Source organism: Natator depressus, chromosome 5 (assembly GCF_965152275.1).
Source record: "Natator depressus isolate rNatDep1 chromosome 5, rNatDep2.hap1, whole genome shotgun sequence".
Taxonomy (NCBI): Eukaryota; Metazoa; Chordata; order Testudines; family Cheloniidae; genus Natator; species Natator depressus.
In genome coordinates this window covers 40,584,321-40,608,160 of record NC_134238.1, presented here as the reverse complement: position 1 = coordinate 40,608,160, position 23,840 = coordinate 40,584,321, and the positions used below count along the sequence as shown (strand labels likewise).

At 41.3% G+C, this 23,840-nt stretch overlaps 1 protein-coding gene across 2 annotated transcripts in view; it reads right to left on the bottom strand.

Annotated features, from left to right (window-relative positions):
• Positions 1 to 312: 312 nt before the first annotated feature.
• CWC27 (CWC27 spliceosome associated cyclophilin) overlaps positions 313 to 23,840 on the bottom strand; it is a 208,674-nt gene continuing 185,146 nt past the window's right edge. Inside the window, exons 13-14 of one of the 2 annotated variants that reach the window (XM_074952620.1) lie at positions 22,006 to 22,109; positions 313 to 504 (exon numbers count right to left, since the gene is read on the bottom strand). In XM_074952620.1, coding sequence (XP_074808721.1) covers positions 342 to 504; positions 22,006 to 22,109 — 267 coding nt within the window. In that variant the 3' untranslated portion in view covers positions 313 to 341. The remainder of the gene's footprint in view (positions 505 to 22,005; positions 22,110 to 23,840) is intronic. The other variant, XM_074952621.1, reaches the window with a different exon arrangement.

The following is a 23,840-nucleotide window of genomic DNA, read 5'->3' as shown; positions in this document are numbered from 1 at the left end:
GGCAAATATCTTTCCTTCACTGTCTTGAAAACATACCTTCTGATTCTATTCTCAATATTTAATTGCTATACATTGATTTAAATGATGACCAAAACTATTATATATTTATTCAGATTTCAAAAATGTTTAAAGAGAGCTTGGATTATGCACTGAGAGCACTTGCTTTTTTTACTGCACAATTCATAAAACAAAGACGATAGCTGTATTTCAAAATCAGACAACAGGTTCTTGAGAGATTCCTTTTCACACTTGTTAAGTGATATTTTTAGGAACCACAGCTATTAAAGGGCCAATGCTTTATTACACTTTCCAAGACAGCTCTAGATAGCTTTACATTCATTTCATCTCCTTTCTTTTTTCTCCCGCATTATCTTTTTGCTTTGTTCTCTTCTCCTCTTATTTACAGGATTCCGAGGATCATAGATTTCAAAAGTGTCTTCATCCTGCATGCTTGCATCTTTCACTTTTCTGCTTCTGTCCTCAAACTGAAGTACATGTGACAACCTAAAAAAACCCAAACAAATCATAGTTCAAGCTTGCTGAGTGAAAGAAGAAGTGACATTAGAAATGGTAATTACAATATCCCTGGCAAAATGTACTGTTGTGAGATGGTCAGAAAATGCAAAAATTAGTTTACTACTACTTTATATTCCAGGGTAACCACTTTTATTTTCAAATTTAAATGTTCTCGTATCAATGTTGTCTGATGGTCTTTTATTTCTAGTATTGAGTCCTTTTGTCTTGTTTCTATTTGATGCACCTTCTGAGATGAGTTAAATATAATCTTTCCAGAAACTGAGAGTGTTTTTCAAGTTTTCCTATTAGTCACTATGGACTTTCCTTTTAATGCTTATGGTCAGCATGATTGTAGGCCTATTTCTACTTTTGCACTGAAAACTCCTACAGTAAGTTCAGGGAATGCATTCTACAGGATCGCAACCTTTAAGGTTAAACAGGGAATGCATCAGTCCTCCTGTTCCACTTTAAACTGAACATGCTTTCTCATTCATAAATAGGCTTGGAAGGCTTAGATTTTTATTGGTAAATGTTGGTAAACCCAGATTTCACCATACAGACAAACCCATGACAAAATGTTTCCATTGATAATCAAAATTTACCGATAGACAAAGTCAGAAAAATGCTGCTTGAGAACTTAGGGTTTGATTTAAGAATATTTACTCTGTGTATTATGATGTGATTTTGACAGTTTGTATTTTAATGCTTATAAAGCTTTAACTTTTTGCATCTCAACATCTACGGTCATTAAATAAATATTATCTGACTCCCTTAATTTCTCACAACCATGAAAACTTAAATGGATAAAATTGAAAAAATGCTTATATAAAATGGATATTACCTGTCAAAATTATAAAACATAAAAACTGAATTCTGCCAAGCCTTTTCTTAGATTAAACTCTAATGCTGCTCTTCAAGCCAACTTTTTCTTTCTACTGTTGATCTGAAATCTTGACCATACTGGTAGTTCTCCATTTAATAACATTCCCAGTGGTCTGAAACTATCAGCATGTTCTGGAGTCATTGGTATCTTGTTGGCATACTCAGGGGCAGGAAAGCCTGGAGCTGATCAACTCTGATCTTATTAGTAGGTGTCACTGAAGTGGGAATTAGTATGGAAGATGTCAGAAAACATGAAATTTTAGGCTAGCCAAAATAGAATCTTAAAGGGAATATAGTTCAATTGTTTTACTCTACTGAAAAAAGACAAAACAAACTGGGCATACGTACAGATTTACCAGTTGTAAAACAATGTTCTTCACTGACAAGTCAGATACTTTTCTACCTCACAACATGCTGAACTGGATGCCATTTGACTTTATATACTTAAGCGTGCCTATTGATTGTAACATTTTAGATGAAGCCCCCCCCCCACTTCATTAATTTCTACTTCCACTCAGAAGAGAGAATTTCTATGCAAAACTGCTATTTTTGAATCGGTACAAAAGACAACTTTAAAATTTGAAAGTTCCATACAAAAGGTGACAATTTTCATTTGCATTCAATGTATAAGAATGAATATAAGAGTGGAGTACACTTAAATCTAATACATAAATGTTGTGTTCCATTTCCTATCTGTGGATCCAGTTGTGCAACCACTATTAGTTCACACTTCTGTGAGTAGTCTCATTGAAGTTTTCGGGCACTACTGGCAGTAGCAAGAACTACACTTAAAAATAATGGCTTGTCTGCATGGGCACTTTAGTCCATACTAACTTGTATTAGTGAGGATTGAAAAAGCCTGTGTACATATGATGCAAACCTTTAAAGCACACCCTCTCCCTAGATGGTGCAAGTTCTGGAGCCCTGTTACCTAAGTGTACTAAGTTTGATGCGAATTAAGTTAGTGCAGATTATTGTTCGGTAGACAGAATGCTGCTGCAGACAACTTTGACAGTCCTCCAGCAGCTTTACAATAGTCCTCAAGCAGCTGCTTGGAGCTGTGGAGAGACCCTCGATAATCTAGCCATCTGGGGAGAAATGAGGGTGCAGGCAGCTTTTGTGGCCAGCCACCACAATAAGAAACTGTTAGAGGAAATCTTAAAACAGATAGTTGAAAAGGGTCACTACCGGGATGCCTCTCAGTGCTGTATAAAAACCAAACAGCTAAGGCAAATGTATAAAGACAGCAATGATGATAGAAGAATATCCATTATTGGCCATTTGACCTGTCTATTTTTTAAGGATGTGGAAAGGCATTTTTAGCTACATGACACGATAGAACCCAACGGCCTTGCAGGGACAATGAGGAGGACAGAGAAGCTATCTCCCTGAACAGCCAGGATCTCTTCAGAACTTGGGACTCAGAGAGTGGCCATACAGGAAGCCAGCCCAAATTCCCAGTTTTGGACACATGAAGAAGAACCTACAGAGCCTATCAAAGGGACTTTGGCATGTAAGTAATCGTCCATGCTGTTGTTGTTATGTTATACTGCTGTACTAATTTTTTTTCTCAAAAGTGCCCCATGGGCGGATGTGACCTGGGGGCCTTTCTGAGTTTTTCGTCCCATCACCCAGCCATACTCCCTCTTCCAAACCTGTCCCCTTCATTCTGTCCCCCCCCCCAACATTTACAAAATGGCAACTGGACCAGCTAGGCAATCTGTCACATCCTGAGGCCCCAGTCGTCGGCTCTTTTCAAACCCATGCCGTGCCATGAAATGGGGGCACTACTAATTCCCTTCTCTCTACCCACATCTCTCCTGCCCAGCGATCATAGCCCTACCCCCAGCCTCTGGATAACACAGGGTATTGGGAACACCAGCAGATGTTCCCTGCCGTAGCCCTGTACCTGTGCTCCCAGGGTCATTCCCCGCCCAGCACAAGCACAGGGCAGTGAGAGCACCATCATGTGGAAGTTCAGCATATTCAAGCTATCCAATCCACTTGGCAATGTTGAGCCCTAACACTCAATCTCAGAAGGACAAGAAGTAGCAAAGGCAAGTTGTTCACTCATCTGTGAATAGGAATTGCCCCCATCCACCACACTATATTTGAATTTTGAACTTTTTCAATTTAAATCTGTGTATTACAATTGTTAGCAAAATGTGTAATGTATTTTATTCCTGGCAGTTATGTACTGGCGTATATTGAGCAATAAAAAAATTGAAAATTACAAAGAATCTGCAATACAGGCATGGTACACAATAAGTACAAATTTTCATCGGTAATATGGTCTTACAAAACAACAACAATATAGGCTCAAGATAAAAAGTGCGACAACATGCCACTTTTACCACCCAAAAAAGCAACTCCAGTGCTCACAACATGGATAACAACTGCACATCTTCAGGCACCAAACTCCAGGTAAGAACAAAAAGCATCTCTGACAGCATTAACTTGGTGGTTTACACTTTTCAGTGGATGCCTTAATGGTTGCTCATGGTGTTCAGCAAATCTCTGTACCTCCACCTCTCACTCATTAAGACTTTCTCCCATCCACAAATATTGTGAAAAATACAACCCATAGCTCTTATCCTAGGCAAGTTTTGTTCTGCAGCTTCTAACCCAGTCATAAAGACAGCACCATATAGTTTTGTACCTGCCCAACGCACACTCCACTGTCATTCTGCAACGACTGAGGTGATAGTTAAACTGTTCCTTTTCTTCTCTCCAATGGCCTGTGAGCAGCTTCATAAGCTAGAGAAGCAGATAATAAGCCGAGGTCTCTCACAAAGACTGGAGCAATCTCTATACCATTATTGTCCATAGTGATCCTGGGGGCAAACTTTCCATTATTCATTAAAGGTAACCTGATGTGAGTTCTGAAAGATCCTAGCATTGTGGACCTTTCCAAAACACCCAGTATTTATGTTTGTAAATCTGCCATGGCAGTTGACCAGGCCTTGGAGAAATAGTCTTTTCTGTTTATAACCTCCAAGGTCTGATGCGGCAGGGAAAAGATAGGCACATTGCTCCCATCAATTGCCCCAATACATTTTGGGAACCCCACATGTGCAAAGCCATCAATAATCTCCTGAGCACCAAGCTGTATACCTTGGTTCAACAATACCTCTGCACAGCAGCACACACCTTCACACCAATGGCCCCAACAGTCAATCTCCCCATCCTGAAATGGTTGGCAATGGATCAGTTAACAGTCAGGAGTGGCTGTCTTCCATATGGCAATGGTGACATCTTCCAGATGGCAATGGCAACATCTTCTCAACCGGTATGGGACACCACATGTTGGCATGCTACTACTGTAGCCCCAGGGTCAATTCAGCACAGATCTCCAAAAAGCTGCCGTCACCACCCTGAAATTCTGTCACCATTGCTGGTCATCCCAAGTTTGAGGAATGATTCTCTGCCACCAATCGATGCTGGTTTCCCAGGTCCAGAAATGGCACTCCGCTGTGTGAAGCTGCTCCAGGAAAAAGCTTGCGTAGTAGCAGTTCCTCATTGGTGTCCCTGCACCTCCTCCATCCCCTGCTGCTTCTGGAGAAGCCACTGTTGTAGCCACACCATCTGCTTGATGGCATGGCAGCTGAAGCCCAAAACCAAAGACACCCAATGCCAACAGCTTATATAAAGCACAAACAGCCTTTGCCTATTTGCAGCTGCCAGCATAGCATATCTGCAGAGCATTCTTTCATCCATGCTTGCCAACAGGAATCTCAACTCAGTTGCCATATAGACAAGTGCTAAGTGTTTACAGGACTGTGTAATAAGACCGTTCATGTTTTTAGTAATTTGTATGCATTAGCAGATGCTTGGGAAAGACATGAAATCTCAAAAAAATCAGCATCAGTATGAAAGTTTCATCACAGGATGAAATATTGTTTTACCATGCTTATACAACGTACTAAAACCTGAATGAAAGATGCCGTTTTTCACAAAAGCTTGAAGCACAAACCTGAAAACGTAACACTTTTTATGGATAACTTCTCTATAATTACATCTAATTTTCTCATTTAATAGAAATCAAAATGTTTTAACTTGTTTTTCTTTCAACGTTTGTCTTAAAAAAAACTCAAAAAACAAAATCCAAGAAAGCAACTGATTTTCAGCACAATAAACTCCTGACCCACGTGCTTTATAAATTACTGACTGTAGTGAATTGAAAGCATGCTTACATTTTACAATGTCCTATGAAAACATACATGCATATTTGTCAGACTTGTTCCAGTATATAACGGGTCAGTAGGTTATAATTCTGTGCACACTAATAATGCTACAATGTGTTTTGTTTATCATATCTAAAATTCTGTATAACTTAATTTGCCCTTGTGGTAACTCATGATTGCAAATTTGTAGTTTAATTCTAAAAGATACTGAACAATTATTTATTTTAGTTGACACACTTACTGCATTTGTCTTTTTCTTCTCAGCTTATTCAATATGAAAATTAGAGTACTGTTCTCTAAAATTAAGATACAAAAAGAATGACAACATTCTTCGGAAGTGTTACACACACTTTGTATACATTTCATAAAGTGGTGCTTTCAGTTTTAATAGATAACACCACACATTTGCAGGACAGGATTGATAGAAATTAAGGTCAAAATGTGGGATTCTCACAGAGGGCCTGTTCCCCAACTAGCTGGGCTACAGATGCTGAGATGGGTGTAGACTAGGCATAATCTACTCCTTTCCCAAGGCTGGGGGAAACCAGGAAGGAGATTGTGATTTTGAGTCCGTCTCTATCCTGGGATAGAGGAAAGAGAGGGCCAGGGAGAGAAGTATGAGAATGGCTCTGTAGCCTGGTGATTAAAGCACAGCTGTATTAATTTAGATAGACTATATGGACCCAAAGAGTCAAAGGTGTTAACATAACTCAGTCACTGGCCAACATTAAAGCTGTTTTAAACATGGTTCAGGTTTAGTATACAGAGACCTCAATCTGCTTAGTAGCATGGCAAACACATAATTAAACATCATTTTTATTAAAATGACCTGTTATTAAAACCCCCTTGACAGTCTCTTAGATGGTATTAAATATTGTAATTGTTGTCTTTTTTGGGGAAAAGATAAGTTAGTTGAGATGGGTTGTTGCTGTTAAAGTCTGAAAATAAAACAAGACAAAGACATACAAAAGGGGAAAGAAAAGAATAACAAAGATAGGAAATGCACCTTCTATATCTGTGACACTCTGTACCTCAAAGCAGCACCCCGGAACACCCATATTCACCGTCATATAATTATGATGTTTTATACAAAGTATGCCTTGTGAGGTATCATTTAAAAAATTGATCTGTTGAACACTAACGTCCTATTGGATTGTATGTACTATCATTGTATGTGGAAATTATGAAGTTTTGCTGTGTGTGTGTGTGTGTGTGTGTGTGTTATTGAAACATGTTGTGAGGTTGGGAACAGCCACAACCAGTCTTTCAGGTACAACAGTGGAGTAGCCAGATGTGCTGATGGCCCATTAAAGGGAAGCCACAGTCTCAAGAACTGTATACAATGGAGACTTCTCAGAGAGCACATATACAATGGAAACTGCTTGACACATGTCATAGCAAAAGATCTTTCAAGCAAGCTGGGAGAAACTATGAAGTGAGGAAGTGACATCATGGCTTGGCCTCACCCCCCCACAACTCACCACTTGGAAATACATGTGGAGTACAAAGTCTATAGAACTCAGATTGTGAATTTACTTTTATTTCTTAGGTAACCAACTTTGATCTCTACGCTTACTTCTTATAATCACTTAAATCTATCTTTCTATAGTTAATAAATCTGTTTTATATTTTATCTAAAACAGTGTTTTTGTTAAAGTGCTTGGGAAATCTCAGCTCAGTTGACAAAGGCTAGTGTGTATCTTCTCCACATCAAGGGAGGGGTGGACTGGGTAATGAACTTACACTGGTCAGGCTTCTGACCTGGGCAAGACCGTATAGTTCTGAGGTGCAAGGCTGGGGAACTGGGGGGAATTGGCTCAAGCCTCTCTGCTGTTGGTTCATGAGTGGTTGGGAGAAGCATTCATGTAACTCAGTTGGGTGTGTCCCTGCCTGTGGATATCTGTAAGTACAGTACCTGCCAGAGGTTTGTAGCTTGCCATCATCATCAGTGTGAGGGATACCCCAGGTTGGTGGGACAGAGGGCTCAGTGGTCCCACAGTTCAGATTGCACCCCGGGAACCCCGTCACAGTGTCTGGTGTTTATTTTCACTTACAACCTCACTGGTGGAAAAACAGGCATGACACACAGTCCTGTCAGCCATTCTGAGACCTGGTAAACTTGTACCAGCATCGGGTTGTTTAGGCTGCATTTAGCTGCCTCTTTCTGGTCATAGGCTTACAGCAGTGTGGCAAAATATACTGTCTTGGCCAGCTAAGCCAGACTCTTATTAAACAGAAGAAAACAGAAGAGGGATAGAACAGAGAAGGAATAAGATGGGGAAGGGAAAGGACAAAAGGAAGGAGGAGGGAACACAAAGTCTCACTGCTCAGCTGGTGTTCAGGATTCAATCAGAACTGGTAGAATTGGCAGAATCATCTGGATCCCACTCTTTGGCCTGGTTTGGATCTCTCAGGATCAGGATGAAGGTCCATCATCGCAGGATGATGGTGAAGCTCACTCCAATGGCAATTTTTCTCCCAAAGTCTCTTTTCTTAAGGACCACAAAAGGGAATAATGGGTGGTATAGCCTGTCCTCTCATCATTTTGTTCACAATAGGTCTAATTTCTGACACACCAATTCTGGTTCACTGATTTCTGGTTCCATGTTTCTTGTTTCCCAGGCATGATCTTAACACAGTCCTTGAGTTATATCTGTAGGCCTTTTTGTTTGGACCAATCCAGTCTGTCTTCCTTTTGCACCTTTTCCCATCAACGTTTGTTGTCATAGGTTATAGGTATGTGATCGTGTCATCCTATGAACGTTGTACAGTTGAGCTCACAATTAGGGTAAAACTGGAGGTCCAATTATCACAACAGCACTCCCCTAGGAGGTGGGAAACCCAGGATTCAGTCTCATGGATTGCCACCCCTGTTGCGCCGCGGGCCTAAGGCAGGCTCCTGGGGAGGGGGGTGGTAGGGCAGATGGCTAGGCACGCGCTGCCCTCGCCTGCAGGCACCAGGGAACCACGGCCAATGGGAGCTTCGGGGGAGGTACCCGCAGTCAAGGGCAGCGCACAGAACCCTCTGCTCACCCCGCCCCGCCCCGCCCCAGGGGCCACAGGGATGTGGTGCCAGCTGCTTCCAGGAGTGGTGCAGGGCCAGGGCAGGCAGGGAGCCTGCCTTAGTCCCATTGCACTCCGCTACCACACTGGAGCCACTCACGGTAAGCGGTGCCGGGCCAGAGCCCACACCCCGAACTCCTCCTGCACCCCAACCCCCTGCCCTGAGATCCCTGCCACACCCTGCACCCCTCCTGCATCCCAACCTTCTGCCGCATCCCCACCCTCCTGCACCCCAACCCCCTGCCCTGAGCCCCCTTGTACATCTCGCATCCCTCCTGCTCCCCAACCCCTTGCCCTGAGCCCCCTCCCAAACCCCGCACCCCAACCCCCTGCCCCAGCCCTACATTCATGGGCCTGCATGCAATTTCCCCACCCAGATGTGGCAATTTCCCCACCCTCGGGTCAAAAAGTTTGCCCACCCCTGAGCTAGATACACAAATGGGCTTATGTGCCAACAACTAGGTGCGATCGACATTCTCAACCCCCCCGTTCAGCTGCCACTTAACCTTGCAGGTGCCTAAGGTCTCCTAGCATCTAAGTCTCCATTGGTAGGCAAGTGCTCCAGTGAAGAACTCAGCTGCAAAGAGCGAAGGGAACAAGTTCTGCCATCTTTCATTTTGAGTGCCTTCAAAATTTGTACGCACCAATGGCTGCATGTCAAAACTAGGCCATTGTACATTTATTAAAGCTAAAAGCACAAATAAGAATTTTACCTAAATGTAGGTGCATATACAAAACAGAGACTGGCTAAGAATGTGGCTGTTGCTTCTGCTATCAAGAGGCACTGAGATAAGCAAGGCACAACTTTTCACATGCTAATTAGCAATAGTCCCTCTATAGACCTGAGAGTTAAACTCCCACTAGCAGCCATATACACGCCTAGAACATGTACAAAAACTACAAATCCCTTCCACATTTAGATCAAATAAGTTCATCACAATGAATATTACAATAAATACCAAAGACATGAATATTGTAAATTACCATCACTATATTTTATATGGATTGTCAGTTCACTCCGTCAGTGAGGTAAAAGAGAAAACAGCTGGGATTTATAATATTCTGATCACTGTCTGAGTATACTTTTGGATATAACTGCAAGGATTTCTAAATAATTTGTTAGGTAGAGCCTAACATGGAACTTCATTTTCTTCTATTGTTTTTGTTCCTTCAGTCCGAAACTAACCACAAGCAAAACGCCACTTTTTTCAGAGTGATATTTGAGTGATTCCTCTTTCTTTAAATTATGCCCTGCTTATAAAATAAAACTTTCCTGAAAATACTATGAAATCAGAGTGTTCAGAAAGTACAAGCATAAATAACAGAGAAAATGTTGCAACGTTTTCCTCCTGTCACCCTCATGATATATAGCCAGTAGATAGAATTGTAGCCCATATGAAAAGACAGACAAAACAGATGAGTGAGTCCACAGATCAAAGCAAAAGAGGTTTCTCTTCCTAGGAAAAAGAAGTTAGCTGTTCTGGAAGAATGAACTCACTGGCACTCTTTTCACTTCCAGCAGAGTAATGGGTGGCATAAGAAGAGGAGAAACAGAAGAGACCAAAAAGAAAAATAAATTGAGGAAGAAAGGTAAAGAATGGAAAAGGAAAAGAATGAGTAACAAAAACAAAGAGAATAAAGGGGAGGCCGACCAAAATGCAAATAATGGAAAATAAAAAGGAAGAAAAAAGCCAGAGAAAAGGGTAAAAGAATGAAAATCGAAAACAGGCAAAGAATTCAAATCAAGGAAAGAAAAGGAAAGAAAACTCAGGACTGAGAAACAAAAACAAACAAACAAAATAAAAACCAGAATGGCAAAAGAAATGTGAAAAAGCAGGTTTTAAAAGAGGAAATGTTATATACATTGTAAAACAAAACTAAGCCTGCAGCCCCTCCCCTCTAAGCTGACGTACCACAGCTAAGAACACGGTTCTTAGAACTGCTCTGGCGCCCTGTATACACTAATGCTCCCACCATTGTTAGTACCAGTGCAGCTGATCTGGTGCTACAGCAAGTGAGAGAACTGTACAAAAATCTGAGTGTAGGCACAGCCCTAGTTTATTGGGACAGACAATAAGTGTCCACTGTTCCCAGGGTCGGCCTTAGGGTAGGCCCCGGGAGAACTTTCTTTAGCACCCTTTATGTACTGCTTCCCCAGCAGCGGGCGGCCGCTCAGCAGGCAGAGCAGCAGCAGGTGGAGCGACGGTGGTGTTGCAGGTGTCATGCTGCTGGGAGGGTGGAGAGGGGAGGCGTGTGAGCGCCTGGCTCCTGCCCCACAGCCCCTTTTATCCCCTCCCACTGCCTACCAGGTGGGCACAGCCCTTCTGCAGCCTCTTGACTGTGGCGCCTTGGGCAGATGCCCATCTTGGCCACCCGTAAGGCTGGCCCTACCTGTTCGTAAGGCAGCCTTTATCCACCACTATTGCTCCTTGCAACAGAAGACTCTAGAGGAGTTCCATCACCATTTCCCATCTGTCATATCTTAACATTATCTAGCTATCCAGTTGGCTTTGGATGCTATACCCTTCACTCTAGTATCCACACACACCACAAACTCCTGCTCCCTAAAATAATTAAACTATTTTTCCTGAAAGCTGTGAAGAGAGAGAAAGAGATATTGTTAATCTCTGTTCTTAAATGTTTGGGAGGCGCTTAGATACTAGAGTACTAAGAGGGGGGAGAGGGAGGAAGGAAGGCACATAAGTACCTACACCAATAAACACCAAACCTGAACCTCACTTGAATACATCTGCTTGAGCGTGGTCTCATTTGTTTATGTGACCCACTTGGTGTTGTAAAAACCATGTCCCTGTGCACCATTCCTCCAGGACTTCTGTCCATCCATCCACAATATCAAGCTATGAAAGCCCCTACCGTAGTAGCACCCATTCCATTGCCACAGAAGCAATATGGTCTCTCCCTATATCACATTTTCATACATCATGGACATATTTTACCAATCACCATCTTATAATTTCCGTAAGTTTTGCAATTCACTGTCACTAATTATCTATCGTCACGTAATTCAATTGGTGACTTAACTGTCCACTGCCAACTGATTTTACTTTATCTGTCTCGTTACACTGTCCTTAGTTTCACCTCTGCCCATTCCTGTGTTCCTCTTCCCCATTTTACTCTGTTTCCCCCCACTATCAGATTACCTCTGCTCTCCTCCAAGTTCTTGTACTGTGTCAGAACATTTCAGCTCCCTTACCTCAGTTTCACTAAATTAACAACTTCATTAAAAAGAATGAATTAAGGCTCTTTTGCTCACAGACAGCAGAATATTAATTGCCAGTCACTACATAAAGATGTTAAAAATATTAATCATGGTGAGTACCACATGTCCTGGAATGGTTAGAAAAACATTTCCAACATCTGTTGAATAGTATGCTTTTCTAATCATCCAGACTATTGAAATAATACTGAGGAAAAATGAAAACTGAAGATAATACTGAGAAAATCACCACATAATATATTGATAAGGAATTTAAAACCAAAATAATTGTGTTTTTAGTCCTCTATATAAAATGATTAACTTGTGGAACTGGCTTTATTATTCCATATCCCAAGACAATATTGAATAGTTTTTACCTCTTTTAAACAAACATAGCTCATTAACAAATTGGCCTTAACTTAGTAGACGGAACTAGCATATATTTTTTCGGATTTTAGACTGACCTCAGATCATTATAATACTGATTCACTGAAATCACCTTAAATTGTCATTACAATTTCAGTCTAGACGAAGGTGAAATTTAAACACTGTTGGTGGGCTACACTACTTCTGCAAGACCTGAAAAGCTGAGAGTATATTAAAAAAGGCAAACTGGATGTATTTACTTTATCAAAAGGCAATACTGTGAAACCTAATTAGTAGAACTAAAATAAAGGATGTACAGTGTCTAAAATCCAAACAAGAACAATTACTGAATAGAAGATAATTCAAAAATAAAAATCTTGGGTTATTATTAAGGTTCATACTTCGAGCAAAAATCACCCTAATTTTTAAGTAATTAAAATTGAATTAATAAACTTATATCTGTATTAAAGTCAGATCATATATGTCTCATAGCATTGACTAGCACATTGGAAAGGAATAGTGTATATAACAACCACTGGAGAAAGATCAGATCAACTTACTTTCTTCAGAATATTTAGCATATAACCTCAGAAGAATGACTAAATATATCCATTTGGATCAGTTAATCAACAACTCTTGTTACTACTTCCTTTAGAGGCAGAAAAGACTTTGGTCTAGGCTGAATGAACATTTTTCTTTGAAGTGTTGAACAGATGATACCACCTAGGCTTGCTTGTTGAAGTAGTTCATTTTACTACAAGTCTTTCCAGGTGTCTCCACTGCCAGAATGGATGCTGGAGAAAACAACATTATCACACCAGCAATTTATGGGTCCTCTAAAATATCAAGGAAGGACCCTAGAAAAAATATTTTTTTGTGTTTTCTCCTATGCCTGCAGCATAAGATGTACATACCTTTTTGGACAAGTACTTTTTCAGGGATTCTTAACATAATATTCAACTCAGATATTTTCATCAAATTACACGATTTCTCAGTTTTCACCACAAAAGTATTTCTTGCAAAATTAAAATTGAGAATTTAGAACAACGTTATGTAATCTCCAGGTTAAAACTTCAAATAGTCCATTGTTTGCAAAGAACAAGGTTGATGAGGGGGAAAAAAGCTTTTATTTGTAAGGACTAATGCACATGTGGCTTGTTGCCTCATTTTTTTTTTAAATGTTACTCAACATGGTCATTAAGTACTATTTTTCTCTTAAAATAAGATTAAAGTTGTGAGTAACCAGTCTACTGGGATACTGCATTTATCCACAGAAATCCCATTAGGTCCAAAAGACATGACGCTAGTGAGAAAATGTGACTATTTTGGTTTTGTAATGACCTCAGAATCACCAACATGTAAAACAACAATAATTTAGGCTCTCTCTACAGCATGGAGACTACAGCTGCAGAGGTATGTTGGCATAACCCGGCAGTGTAAATGGAAGGGGTTTTTCCATGGTTTTAGTAACACCATCTCCCTGAAGAAAGTTAGCTAAGTTGAAGTGTTCTTTTATCAACCTACCTGTGTCCACAATGGGGTGAGGTCGGCATAGCTGTGTCAGTCAGGGACGTGGTTGTTTAGAGCCCTGACCAATGTAGCTATGTCAACCTAACCTTTAAGTGTAGACCAAGCCTTATACTCTCAATCAAGGTATTCTCATTATGCAAATTAAATTATCTGATTCTTATATACTATCTTATCAGTAGGGCCCTACCAAATTCACAGCCATGAAAAAAGCATCATGGACAGTGAAATCTGGTATTCCCCTGTGAAATCTGGTCTTTTGTGTGCTTTTATCCTATACTATACAGATTTCACAGAGGAGACAAGTGTTTCTCAAATTGGGGGTTCTGACCCAAAAGGGAGTTGCATGGGGGCGGGGGGGTCACTAGATTATTTTAGGGGCGTCGTGGTATTGACATTCTTACTTCTGCGCTGCTGCCTTCAGAGCTGGGTGGCTGGAGACCGGTGGCTGCTTGCCAAGGGCCCAGCTCTGCAGGCAGCAGCGCAGAAGTAAGGGCAATACCATACCTGCCATCCTTACTTCTGGGCTGCTGGCACCAGCTCTCCAGCTGCCCAGCTCTGAAGGCAGTAAGGGTAGTAGTACCGCAACCCCCCCCACAGCTCCTTTTTGGGTCAGGACCCCTACAATTACAACACCATGAAACTTCAGATTTAAATAACTGAAATCATGAAATTTACAATTTTAAAAATCCTATTACTGTGAAATTGACCGAAACGGATCGTGAATTTGGTAGGGCCCTACTTATCAGTAATAATCCACACATACAACCTACTGCATTTCCCTATCCTCCTCACGAAGTATGTTAAGTAGTTTGATGAAAGAAGAGGGGGCTTTAAACAGAGAACACATGCTTGTGGAACAGATCGGTATGGAATACTCTGAAGTAAATTCCAGATTTTGTCCCAGACAGTACACCAATGTAGAGAAAATTTACAGCATTTACTATAAGAACATGTGAACTGCCATACCGGAACAGACCAGTGATGCATCTAGTCTAATATCCTGTCTCCAGCAATAGCCTGTACAGTACCTGATACTTCAGAAGGCAGCAAATCCCCTCCCCAAATGAACCCAGCCAACTGTGCAACACTATATCATGTGGGCCGCAGAATGGGGAAGAGGGTAGGGTTTCCCTGGAACAAAATCACATTCCAGTTAAACTGCACTCTGTTCTAGTTTTCATAACTTGACATTCAAAATTTTATTTAGCACACCCCCACCCCTCAAAAATTCTGTATATAGCTAAATGCATGTTGCTTGCATATGTTACAAAGCCAGATAATGTTGGGAGTGTATGTAGGCAAAAATGGTATACAATACCTTGGATGCTTAAATTGGGCTGTTAGACACAGAAAATATATTATTTCTTCATCTTTCACTAGCTTAGCAATAAATAAACCATAAGATTTTGAGGCAGTAAATGCAATGCTAGACATCCCTAGAGTAAAGCATGGATCATCTCTGAATGTGTTAAGTGAACAAGGAGCCAAATCCAAGCCCAGATGCCTGGCCCAAATAAACTTAGACATGGAGAAATAAAAACTGTATTTCTCTGGCATGGACAACTGCTAGAAGCATTAGCAATAAGTAGTATAACTTTGGCAGAAGGACCATTTTGATCAAATACAATCTTCCAAACATTCAACAGTGGGAGAACAATTAAATGATCGAGGTTTTGATCACATGCTGGCAACGTGGGGTTGGGGTGGAGCGGGGCAAGGATGAGGAAAGAAAGGGATTTACTGCTTATTTTTTTTTTACCAGCTTAGTGGCAATACAAAGACCGAAATAAACATCTATTTTTTGCCAAACAGAGTAGAAATCCCCCTCTTTCCAATGTGTTTTTAATACAGATCTCTGGCATTAATTTATTCTTTAAAGGGGCCTGTAGCAATCAAAAGAAATATTTTGATAATTCCTTTTTTAAAGGTAGCTTGGTAAATCAATGGCCTTAGCAAGAGAGATCCAATATGGGGCCTGATTTTCCAGTCTAGCCAAGGTACCTTGACTTCAGTCTGAAAAGGAGGGGAACAAACGTGACTCTAATCTATCTTTGTGTTCATGAACTGGAACAACATTTTATCTTTGATTCCCCAGGCTAGAGTAGGCATGTCAAAGAGGCCTGGCTCTTCGTTTTCAGGAACTGACTGCTCAGAGCACACTTATCAAATTGAGCCCCAAAAGCAACATAGGCAAGGGAATATCTAGTTTGCGAATCCCACTAGGGTTTTGGCGTGAGTTAGGTGCTGAACTGCTGGGTTCTGTCCAGCTCTAATTAGGACACAGAATGCCAGGAGACACAAAATGCCTAGCAATTTGAGGGTTTGGTTTCAAAGCTGTTTCTGAATCAAGTGGACAGTGCTGAAGATATTCTGGAATCTGTGCTAAGCTAGGTAGATCTTTGTGATAATAGAGCCTGTAACTGGACACGATCTGCTGAGATCATGAATTGTGACTTTTCTAGGTTTATCCTCAATCTTAGAGATTGAATGAGCTGTCCATGTGTTGCACAGAGAAGACTGGAGCTCTTCTAGCAACTTTGCTTTTATGAGCAATATGGAAAGATGTGGACACCCTGCCTTCTGAGGTGAGTTGCTGCCACTTTAACACATTTGTTAAGTTCTTCCAGAGCAGTAGATAAAAATGAAAATTGGGCTAATTGAAATTTCCTCCTGCAAAAGAGAGGAATTATCAGGATTACTCCCTACAAGGAATGGTGGCTCTAGACCTGGAATTGGACTCAGAACCTGTGATGGAGTATGAGGAGACTGAATTAATAGGGCAACACTATAGAGTTCAATAACCAATATCAAGATGTGCTTCTGCCCCACAGAATGTGGTTCCTGTGACAGAGGCTTTCCTTTCAGCTGCAATAGATCTCTTAGCACCAACGGACTCATGGTTCCAGTCTTCTTGGAACCAGAAGAGGAGTGTACACAGTCTTGAGAATGCTGCTGCTGCTGCTGCTATCTCTTCTTCCTCTTCTCATAGATTCTTGGCACCAACGAAGAGCATCTTGGACCAGAGTCTGGGAGTAGTACAGGCCCCTAAAAGGTAATGTCGAAAAGGCCTGGAGAAAGTGTCTTTTAGCACCAGATTTTTTTTTTTAAACACTTCCAGGAGCGTGGAGAAGGAGGTGGAATCAGTTCAGAGTCCAGATCCATCCCACATTTCATCTGTTTCATAACTGGATCCCCTTGACTGATGATGCTTTATCCTCAGCTCGCATGAACTTTGGTGCAGGCTTTGTGATCTGTGTTGTACCGAGGAGCACAGGCATTCCATGGCAGTTCATACATTGAAATAACGTCTTTAATGTAGCTGGGACTTGATCCATTAATTGCCTTGCAAATTAGGACCAAAGCCTTGAACTGTCATTGGAAGCTGACTGGGAGCAACTAGAGGGACTTGAGCATGGTTCTGATGTGCTCACAGTGGCCTAATCAATGGAGAGGGTCGGCAATCACATTCTGTACTAGCTGGAGCTGGTGCATCGTCTTTACATTCAGTTTTAGGCACTTTTAATTACAGTAATCCATGGTAGTGGAGATGACAAATGTATGGATCACTGTGACCAGGTCCTCTTCTGCTATCTGGCTGTCCAAATCAAACAGACCCCAATGCTTCATAGCACTTTGATGAATGGGGGCTGTATGCCTTCAATGGAAGGTGGAAACAGCTTCTTGGCTAGTTCTTGAAAGCATTTCCCCTTCTGACTGCTGTCACTTAACTCTTGCCTGGGTTCAGCTTGTACCAGCTGCTCTTCATCCATAAACTTGTTTCTTGTAGGTGATCTGATATTTAGAAATGGTGGTGGTTGCATCAGTTGACCATGAGATATATAGCTCAGTATCAGCAGCATACTATGCACAGCCAAACCCAACACAACTCACTATCTCTCCCAGCAGTGCATGTAGATATTGAGGAGAAGAGGGGATAGTATGGATCACTGTGGGACCCCACATATGAAGACCTTTAGAGGAGGAGGAGGAACAGTCACACATCATCACTCTGTGGAGAGGAACAACTGAAGCCAATGTAATTGGCTTTGTTCTATCTACTGCTGTACCCTTGATGATCTTTGAGAGAAAAGAATGAAGAATGGGCAGGGGTGGCCAAACTTACTGGCCCTCCGAGCCACATACAACAACCTTCAGAAGTTCGAGAGCCGGGGCACATCTGCCGGGGGCCGGGACTTGGGCTTCAGCCCCACTCCTGCTGTAGCCCTGAGCCCCAGCAGGTGCTGCCTGCTGGGCAGAAGCCCCAAGACCTCCTTCCCCGCTGGGCAGAAGACCCTTCTACGCTGCTGCAAGGCAGAGGTCCTGAGCTCCCCCCCAACAGTCTGGTAGGTGGAGAATGGAGGGGTGTGGGGGGGGCTCTGCGAGCTGCACTTTAATGGTAAATAAGCTGCAGTTTGGCTGTCAGGCCTTCTCAAGGGTCAGCAGGTAAGTCAATAGGACCTCATGATCAATGTTATTGAGGGCAGTTGATAGGTTTAATATCGGCATGGACATCTGATCCTCATATATCACCATCAACCAATGCAAAAACTGCAGTCTCTGTGCAAACCACCAAAGTCTGTACCTAGAACCACCTACAAGCTTCAGCCAAAGCAATCTGACTTAGGCATCTAGGTGCTATGAGAGTTTTCTTGCCAAAACCTAAAGCACAATATGGCCTATTGACTTCATAGATATGGTCATAAGAGTACCCTTTCTATCATTATGTATGGTGTATTAACATGTAGTAGAAGGTTTTTTGAATTATATGGCTACAGATAGGGTCCATTGCTGGTTGTAAAAATTTGAGACTCCTTGAATTTTGTAGAGAAGAATGGATTCTGCTGCTCCAGACAGCACATGTAATCACTGCCACAGAACGGTCATAAAATTATAGGGACCTCAAAAGTATATGTCCCGGTAAGGATTCCTAAATTTAAAATTAAAACTATATCACATATTTCTCTTTAGCTTTCTTAACAACACTTCTTCAACTGCCTTGTTAGACAGTAAAATCTGGTAATAATTATCAAACACCATGCACACTATTTACAATAGAGTCATATTTCTTTTATTTCTTTTTTTGCATAAAAAAGTAGAATGCTGCTGAAAAGTACCCAAATGTCTGCTGTGCTCCATGCCAATACAGCAGCTCAGCCAAAAATGCAAAGAGAAAAGTTTGCCAAATGAAAGGAAACATAACAAATTGGTAATGGTTTCTATCTTGACAGAAAATGAAAATTATGCCTCAATGTGTGGCCACTGATGTGGACACATAAAAATATCTTAGAGACAATAATTTTACCTCAGATAACACACCCTGACAGTAGAGCACAGCATACTGGCTAGCTTTCACTTCCCTTAAAAGCAGCAACCATGACTGACAAAACGGCCTAGGAATGCCTATCACACAAGCACATGCCATGCACTCATAATATTTACTACAAATCATCTTAAGTACAAACTCTGCCTTTTGAGGGGTGGGCTGCAAATAAGAGAAGGAATTTTTAATGTGAACTTGCCACAATTGGATCAAATCACCCAGTCCAGCTGACGACACTGAAAGAAAAGGAAAAGAGCAAACCTTTCTCCCAAAAAACCAAAGTTTAATTTTAGTTTCCAAAACACTCTAGTGTTTGTATATGTATATAGTTTATATACTGCTTAGGGCTTATCTACATTGCTCCAGTTTGTGTACTACAGGAGTGCAGACCTTGCCAGTGCAAACTTAAAGGTTTATGTATTATTATGGGCCAGGATTGTATGTAACTTCTTGAGGCGGGAGATGTGACAGATGTGAGTCCAGGGGTTTCAAAGGACTACACTGAACCATGTGCCAGACAAGAAACACACTTTTGAAACAGAACGTGTTAAGTGGTTTTCCTGGGAAATATGTAGGGGGAAGTGAATTCAAATTCTCCAACCTTTTGAAACTATGCCCTGTGGAGAGGGTCTTGTCTGCTGATTATCTGTTACCGAAGACCAAGTTCAGAGGCCTGAGCTGTATAAAAAAATGGCTGCTCTGTTCAGCTTGGGTTCTGGTTCTGAATCTGAGACAGTTATAAACTTATAACCATGGGGAAAAGCCATGGATTTTGAAGGACTGACACCTACCACAGTCCCAGGTTGGAGTTGGGTTGACTTCTGGTAAGCTTTTTAGCATGTGTGGAGGTTATTTTGTGGTTTAATATGTTTTCTCTGTAATGCTTTCACCTCAAGAATAAACATGCTTGCTTATAAAGAGCTGTTGTGTGGTAAATTATAACTACAGGCAATTGCGCTGTTCATTACCTCTAGAAAGAAAGCAAAGCACAAACACTGGCCTTTTGGTGGTCTGGCTTGCTGGGGATATCACAGTGTAGGCAAGGAATTGTGCAGACTGGAAAAACCCCAATCAGGAGGGATAGAGATGCAGGTCTCTGCCCAAGAGAGGTGACAGCTGAGGAGCCGGGAGCCCAGACTGGGAGCCCTTGAGGGACCATGGAGAGGAAATACAGATGTAGTTGCCCTGAACTGTGACATATATTTACACAAAACTGGTATAAATTGTCATTGCTCCTTTTAAGTCTGTGGAGCTATACCGGGGTGGCCAAACTTATTGGCCCTCTGAGCTGCATACGATAATCTTCGAAGTTCGAGAGTCAAGGCACACGTGCCGGGGGCCGGGGCTTGGGGCTTCAGCCCCGAGGGAGGTGCCTGATGGGATGAAGCCCCGAGACCCCCATCCCTGCTGGGCAGAAGCCCCTACCCCACCACCCTGCTGCAAGGCAGAGGTCCCAAGCTTCCTTGCAGTCCCCTGGTCTGGTAGATGGAGAATGGATGGGAGCGTAGGGGGGCTCTGTGAGCCGCACTTTAACGGTAAAATAGCCGGATGTGGCTCATGGGCCACCGTTTGGCCACCCCTGAGGTATACACTCGCTGAGGATGTGCTTCCTGGCTTATTAAACTAACAAACTTAGATATTTCAAAAGTACCATTATGTCAAAAAGCATGGAAATAATCATAACAGTAAAATGATACTGGCCCATATATTTCTGTAGAAGAAATGCCCCTTGTGAAGTGAGTATATGGTTCTGGAAGTCAGGACTTCCCAAAGTCAACAGTAAAGCAAAAATCAACTCCCAGTGACAGGAATGGAAAATGCAGTAGGAATGGGGCATGCCAGTGTGGCTCCTTCTGTTAATATATTTATATATCTTGCTAATACATGTCAAGATAAATAATAAATATGCTATTACACAGATTGGCATAAGCATAATACTTTACTCATATAGACATAGTATATAAAGGAGTGATGAGCAAAAGTTTCACATGAATATCTAAAAGTTAGAAGGTTATTCTTACTACCCATAATCTGACAGGTCCTGGCTCTCTTCTTCCTTGCGCCACACCTCATCCCTACCAGTAGGTCATGGTTCCCCTAAATTCTGATGCTACACACCAGCCTCTTCAAAGGGGCATTGTCTGCTCTTCCCTTCTTTCCAAAGCAGCAACAAGGGAGTAAGATATTGATATCACTTAGCTGAATCCTGCTATACTAGCTCACTGCAAAGTTGGTGGCTCTGTAGCTTCTGAAAAGTATGTTTCAGAGTGAGTACGATTACATTAGCTATAGAATTTCAGATGCAGGTAATGTAAACTTGCATGGGATTAAAGTACAGAATATCACTAAGGGCTTGTCAATGCAGTGATTTAGTGCACGGCAAGCCAGGGGGTGAATCTACAATGCTCTAGCCTGCTCCACACTAAGTGGCCATGTGTTCCTTGCACTAAAAGTTCCCTAGTTTTTTCAAAACAGCAGTAGATCAAAGCATACTAGGGAACTTTCAGTGTACAGCAGCAGGATCCACATAGCCATTTAGAACATGGCAGGCTAGTGCGCTGTAGACTTCCACACCGGCTTGCTGTGCATTAAATAACTGTATAGACATGCACTTAATTTGAAGGAAACAGAATCTCAGTTGAGATGCTACTGGTTCCTGCTACTTACTTTGGGGAGAGGGTGACTGGCAAAGAAAACGAACTGCCTTGCTGCCTCCTGAAGAGGCCCTGAAGTAGGAATAGGGAAGCAGACTCTCTGACCTTCTCCAGAAGAGAACCTACCACTACAGGTAAGTGAGATGGGGGGAAAAAAGACTTACTAAATTGAAAAAAGGTTCTGGTTCGGAGATGGGTGAAAATTTGGAGTAGGCCTTATTTTTCCCTAGTCAGATTTTCCCTTCCCTAATATAATGCATTAAAAATCCTTACCATCCTTCATCATCCTCTACTTCAGGTTCAGACATTTCATTTTCAGGAGTGTCTGCTATTGCCTGAGTTAGCTTTGATTTGAATCGGTCCAGCAGCGCCAGCGTCTGAAATGAAATATCTTTTGTTTTACTGAAGTTTTGTAATAATAAAATACACAATACACTTATGTTTGGATTACTTGAGGAGTAGTTAGTTGACGTGGATAAGAAATTGTTCAAAAAACATATTTGAGGAAGATACTCCCACACAGTTCACAAATTCCCCGTCCCCATCAGTGATTACCATGTTGCCTTTTTGACATGACCATATGATGTAAGTGTTGGGATGCAAGGTGCGGTGTAACCAACTGAATGAAACCATTGGCTTTTAATGTGGTCACTCAAGGTCATTTCCTATAATTTTAACAAACAATAGGTGATAAATTAATAATCCTCCTGCAAAGAACAACCTCCAGATAATTTATGAAAGTGGATATAAACAAACTATATATTGCTATTAGTATATTAGTAAGAGTTATAAATATTAATACCTAGAAATAATGTAAGGAATTTGTTATAGGTTATGAAATTTCGTCAGTCATCTACAATGTCTTAAGCATATTTACTTAAAGGAGCAGTTACTTACTAAGAGTAAGATAATCAATAAACAACGCAGACTACTGAAGACAATTTTACTGTGGAGATTTGTCATTTTTCTCTAGTGAAGAAATCAATGAAATAAATTAAAAATAATTCAGGCTTTGATATCCTAACTTCGTTGACATTGACACGCTGTATTTTACAGTGCAGATATAACTTTTCCAATTCTGTACTAACATTTTCAAAAAACTGTAACAGTATGTGAGCGGAAATATTTTGTGTGTGTGTGTATGTATATATATACACATATATCTCACAAAAAATTCTCACAGCAAAATAACTGACCAAGTATTATTATTTTATCAACTACAATTGGTTAATAACTTAGCTAGGTTAATAACTAAATCACACAGTGTTTTAACAGCATGTGCTGCAAAGAGCCACAGGAGACAGATTAAAGAGCCACCTGCATCTCGCGAGCCTCAGCCTGAGTATCACTGCTGTAACTGTACTGATACAGTATATCATAATCACAGTCACTTACAGCTGTTATTTTATTCGGTAAAACACCTCTGTATGACTGCTTTTATTTTTTAAATCTAGTTCTAAAAGTAAAAAAGAAAACTTTTTGAAGTCTCTCCCCAAAAGTTAAAAAATGGGAATCAGAAACAGAAAATATCACAAATGTGCAATGTAGTCAAGTTTCCTTGTGCAAGCAACCTTATCTTTGGGAACTTCCTGGCTTATGAGTTCTTTTACTACTTTAGTGTAGCATTAACAATAGGTTTTTTGTTTGGGAAGGGCGGTTGCATTTAATGTCCATATTTTCTGTTTAAGAAAAGGGGGAGGGGAAAGAGAGAGAAGAAAAATTTCAGAACTAATGATTTTGCAGAGCATAATAGCTCCACAGTTTTCTCAAGGGATGAAAACAAGTTGCTTCCCTCCTCCCACTGTGCAAGCAGGGGAAAGAAAACCCTTGGCCACTTTAAGGGTTGTAAAATTCATTTTGTTGCATTAGCAGATATCCAGTACAGGTTCAACAGGGGGTCTGGCTCCCTCATAAACTGGAATTAGAAGTGGATTAGGAGAAGATTAGTTGGTGTTGGTCCTGCTTTGAGCAGGGGGTTGGACTAGATCAGTGGTCTCCAAGCTTTTTGAATTGCGCACCCCCAGGGCCAGCTCTGGGGAAGCAAAAAAAAAAAAGAAGAAGAAGAGCTGCCGGACGGAGCAGGGAGAGCTGAGCTGCTGCCGGCATGC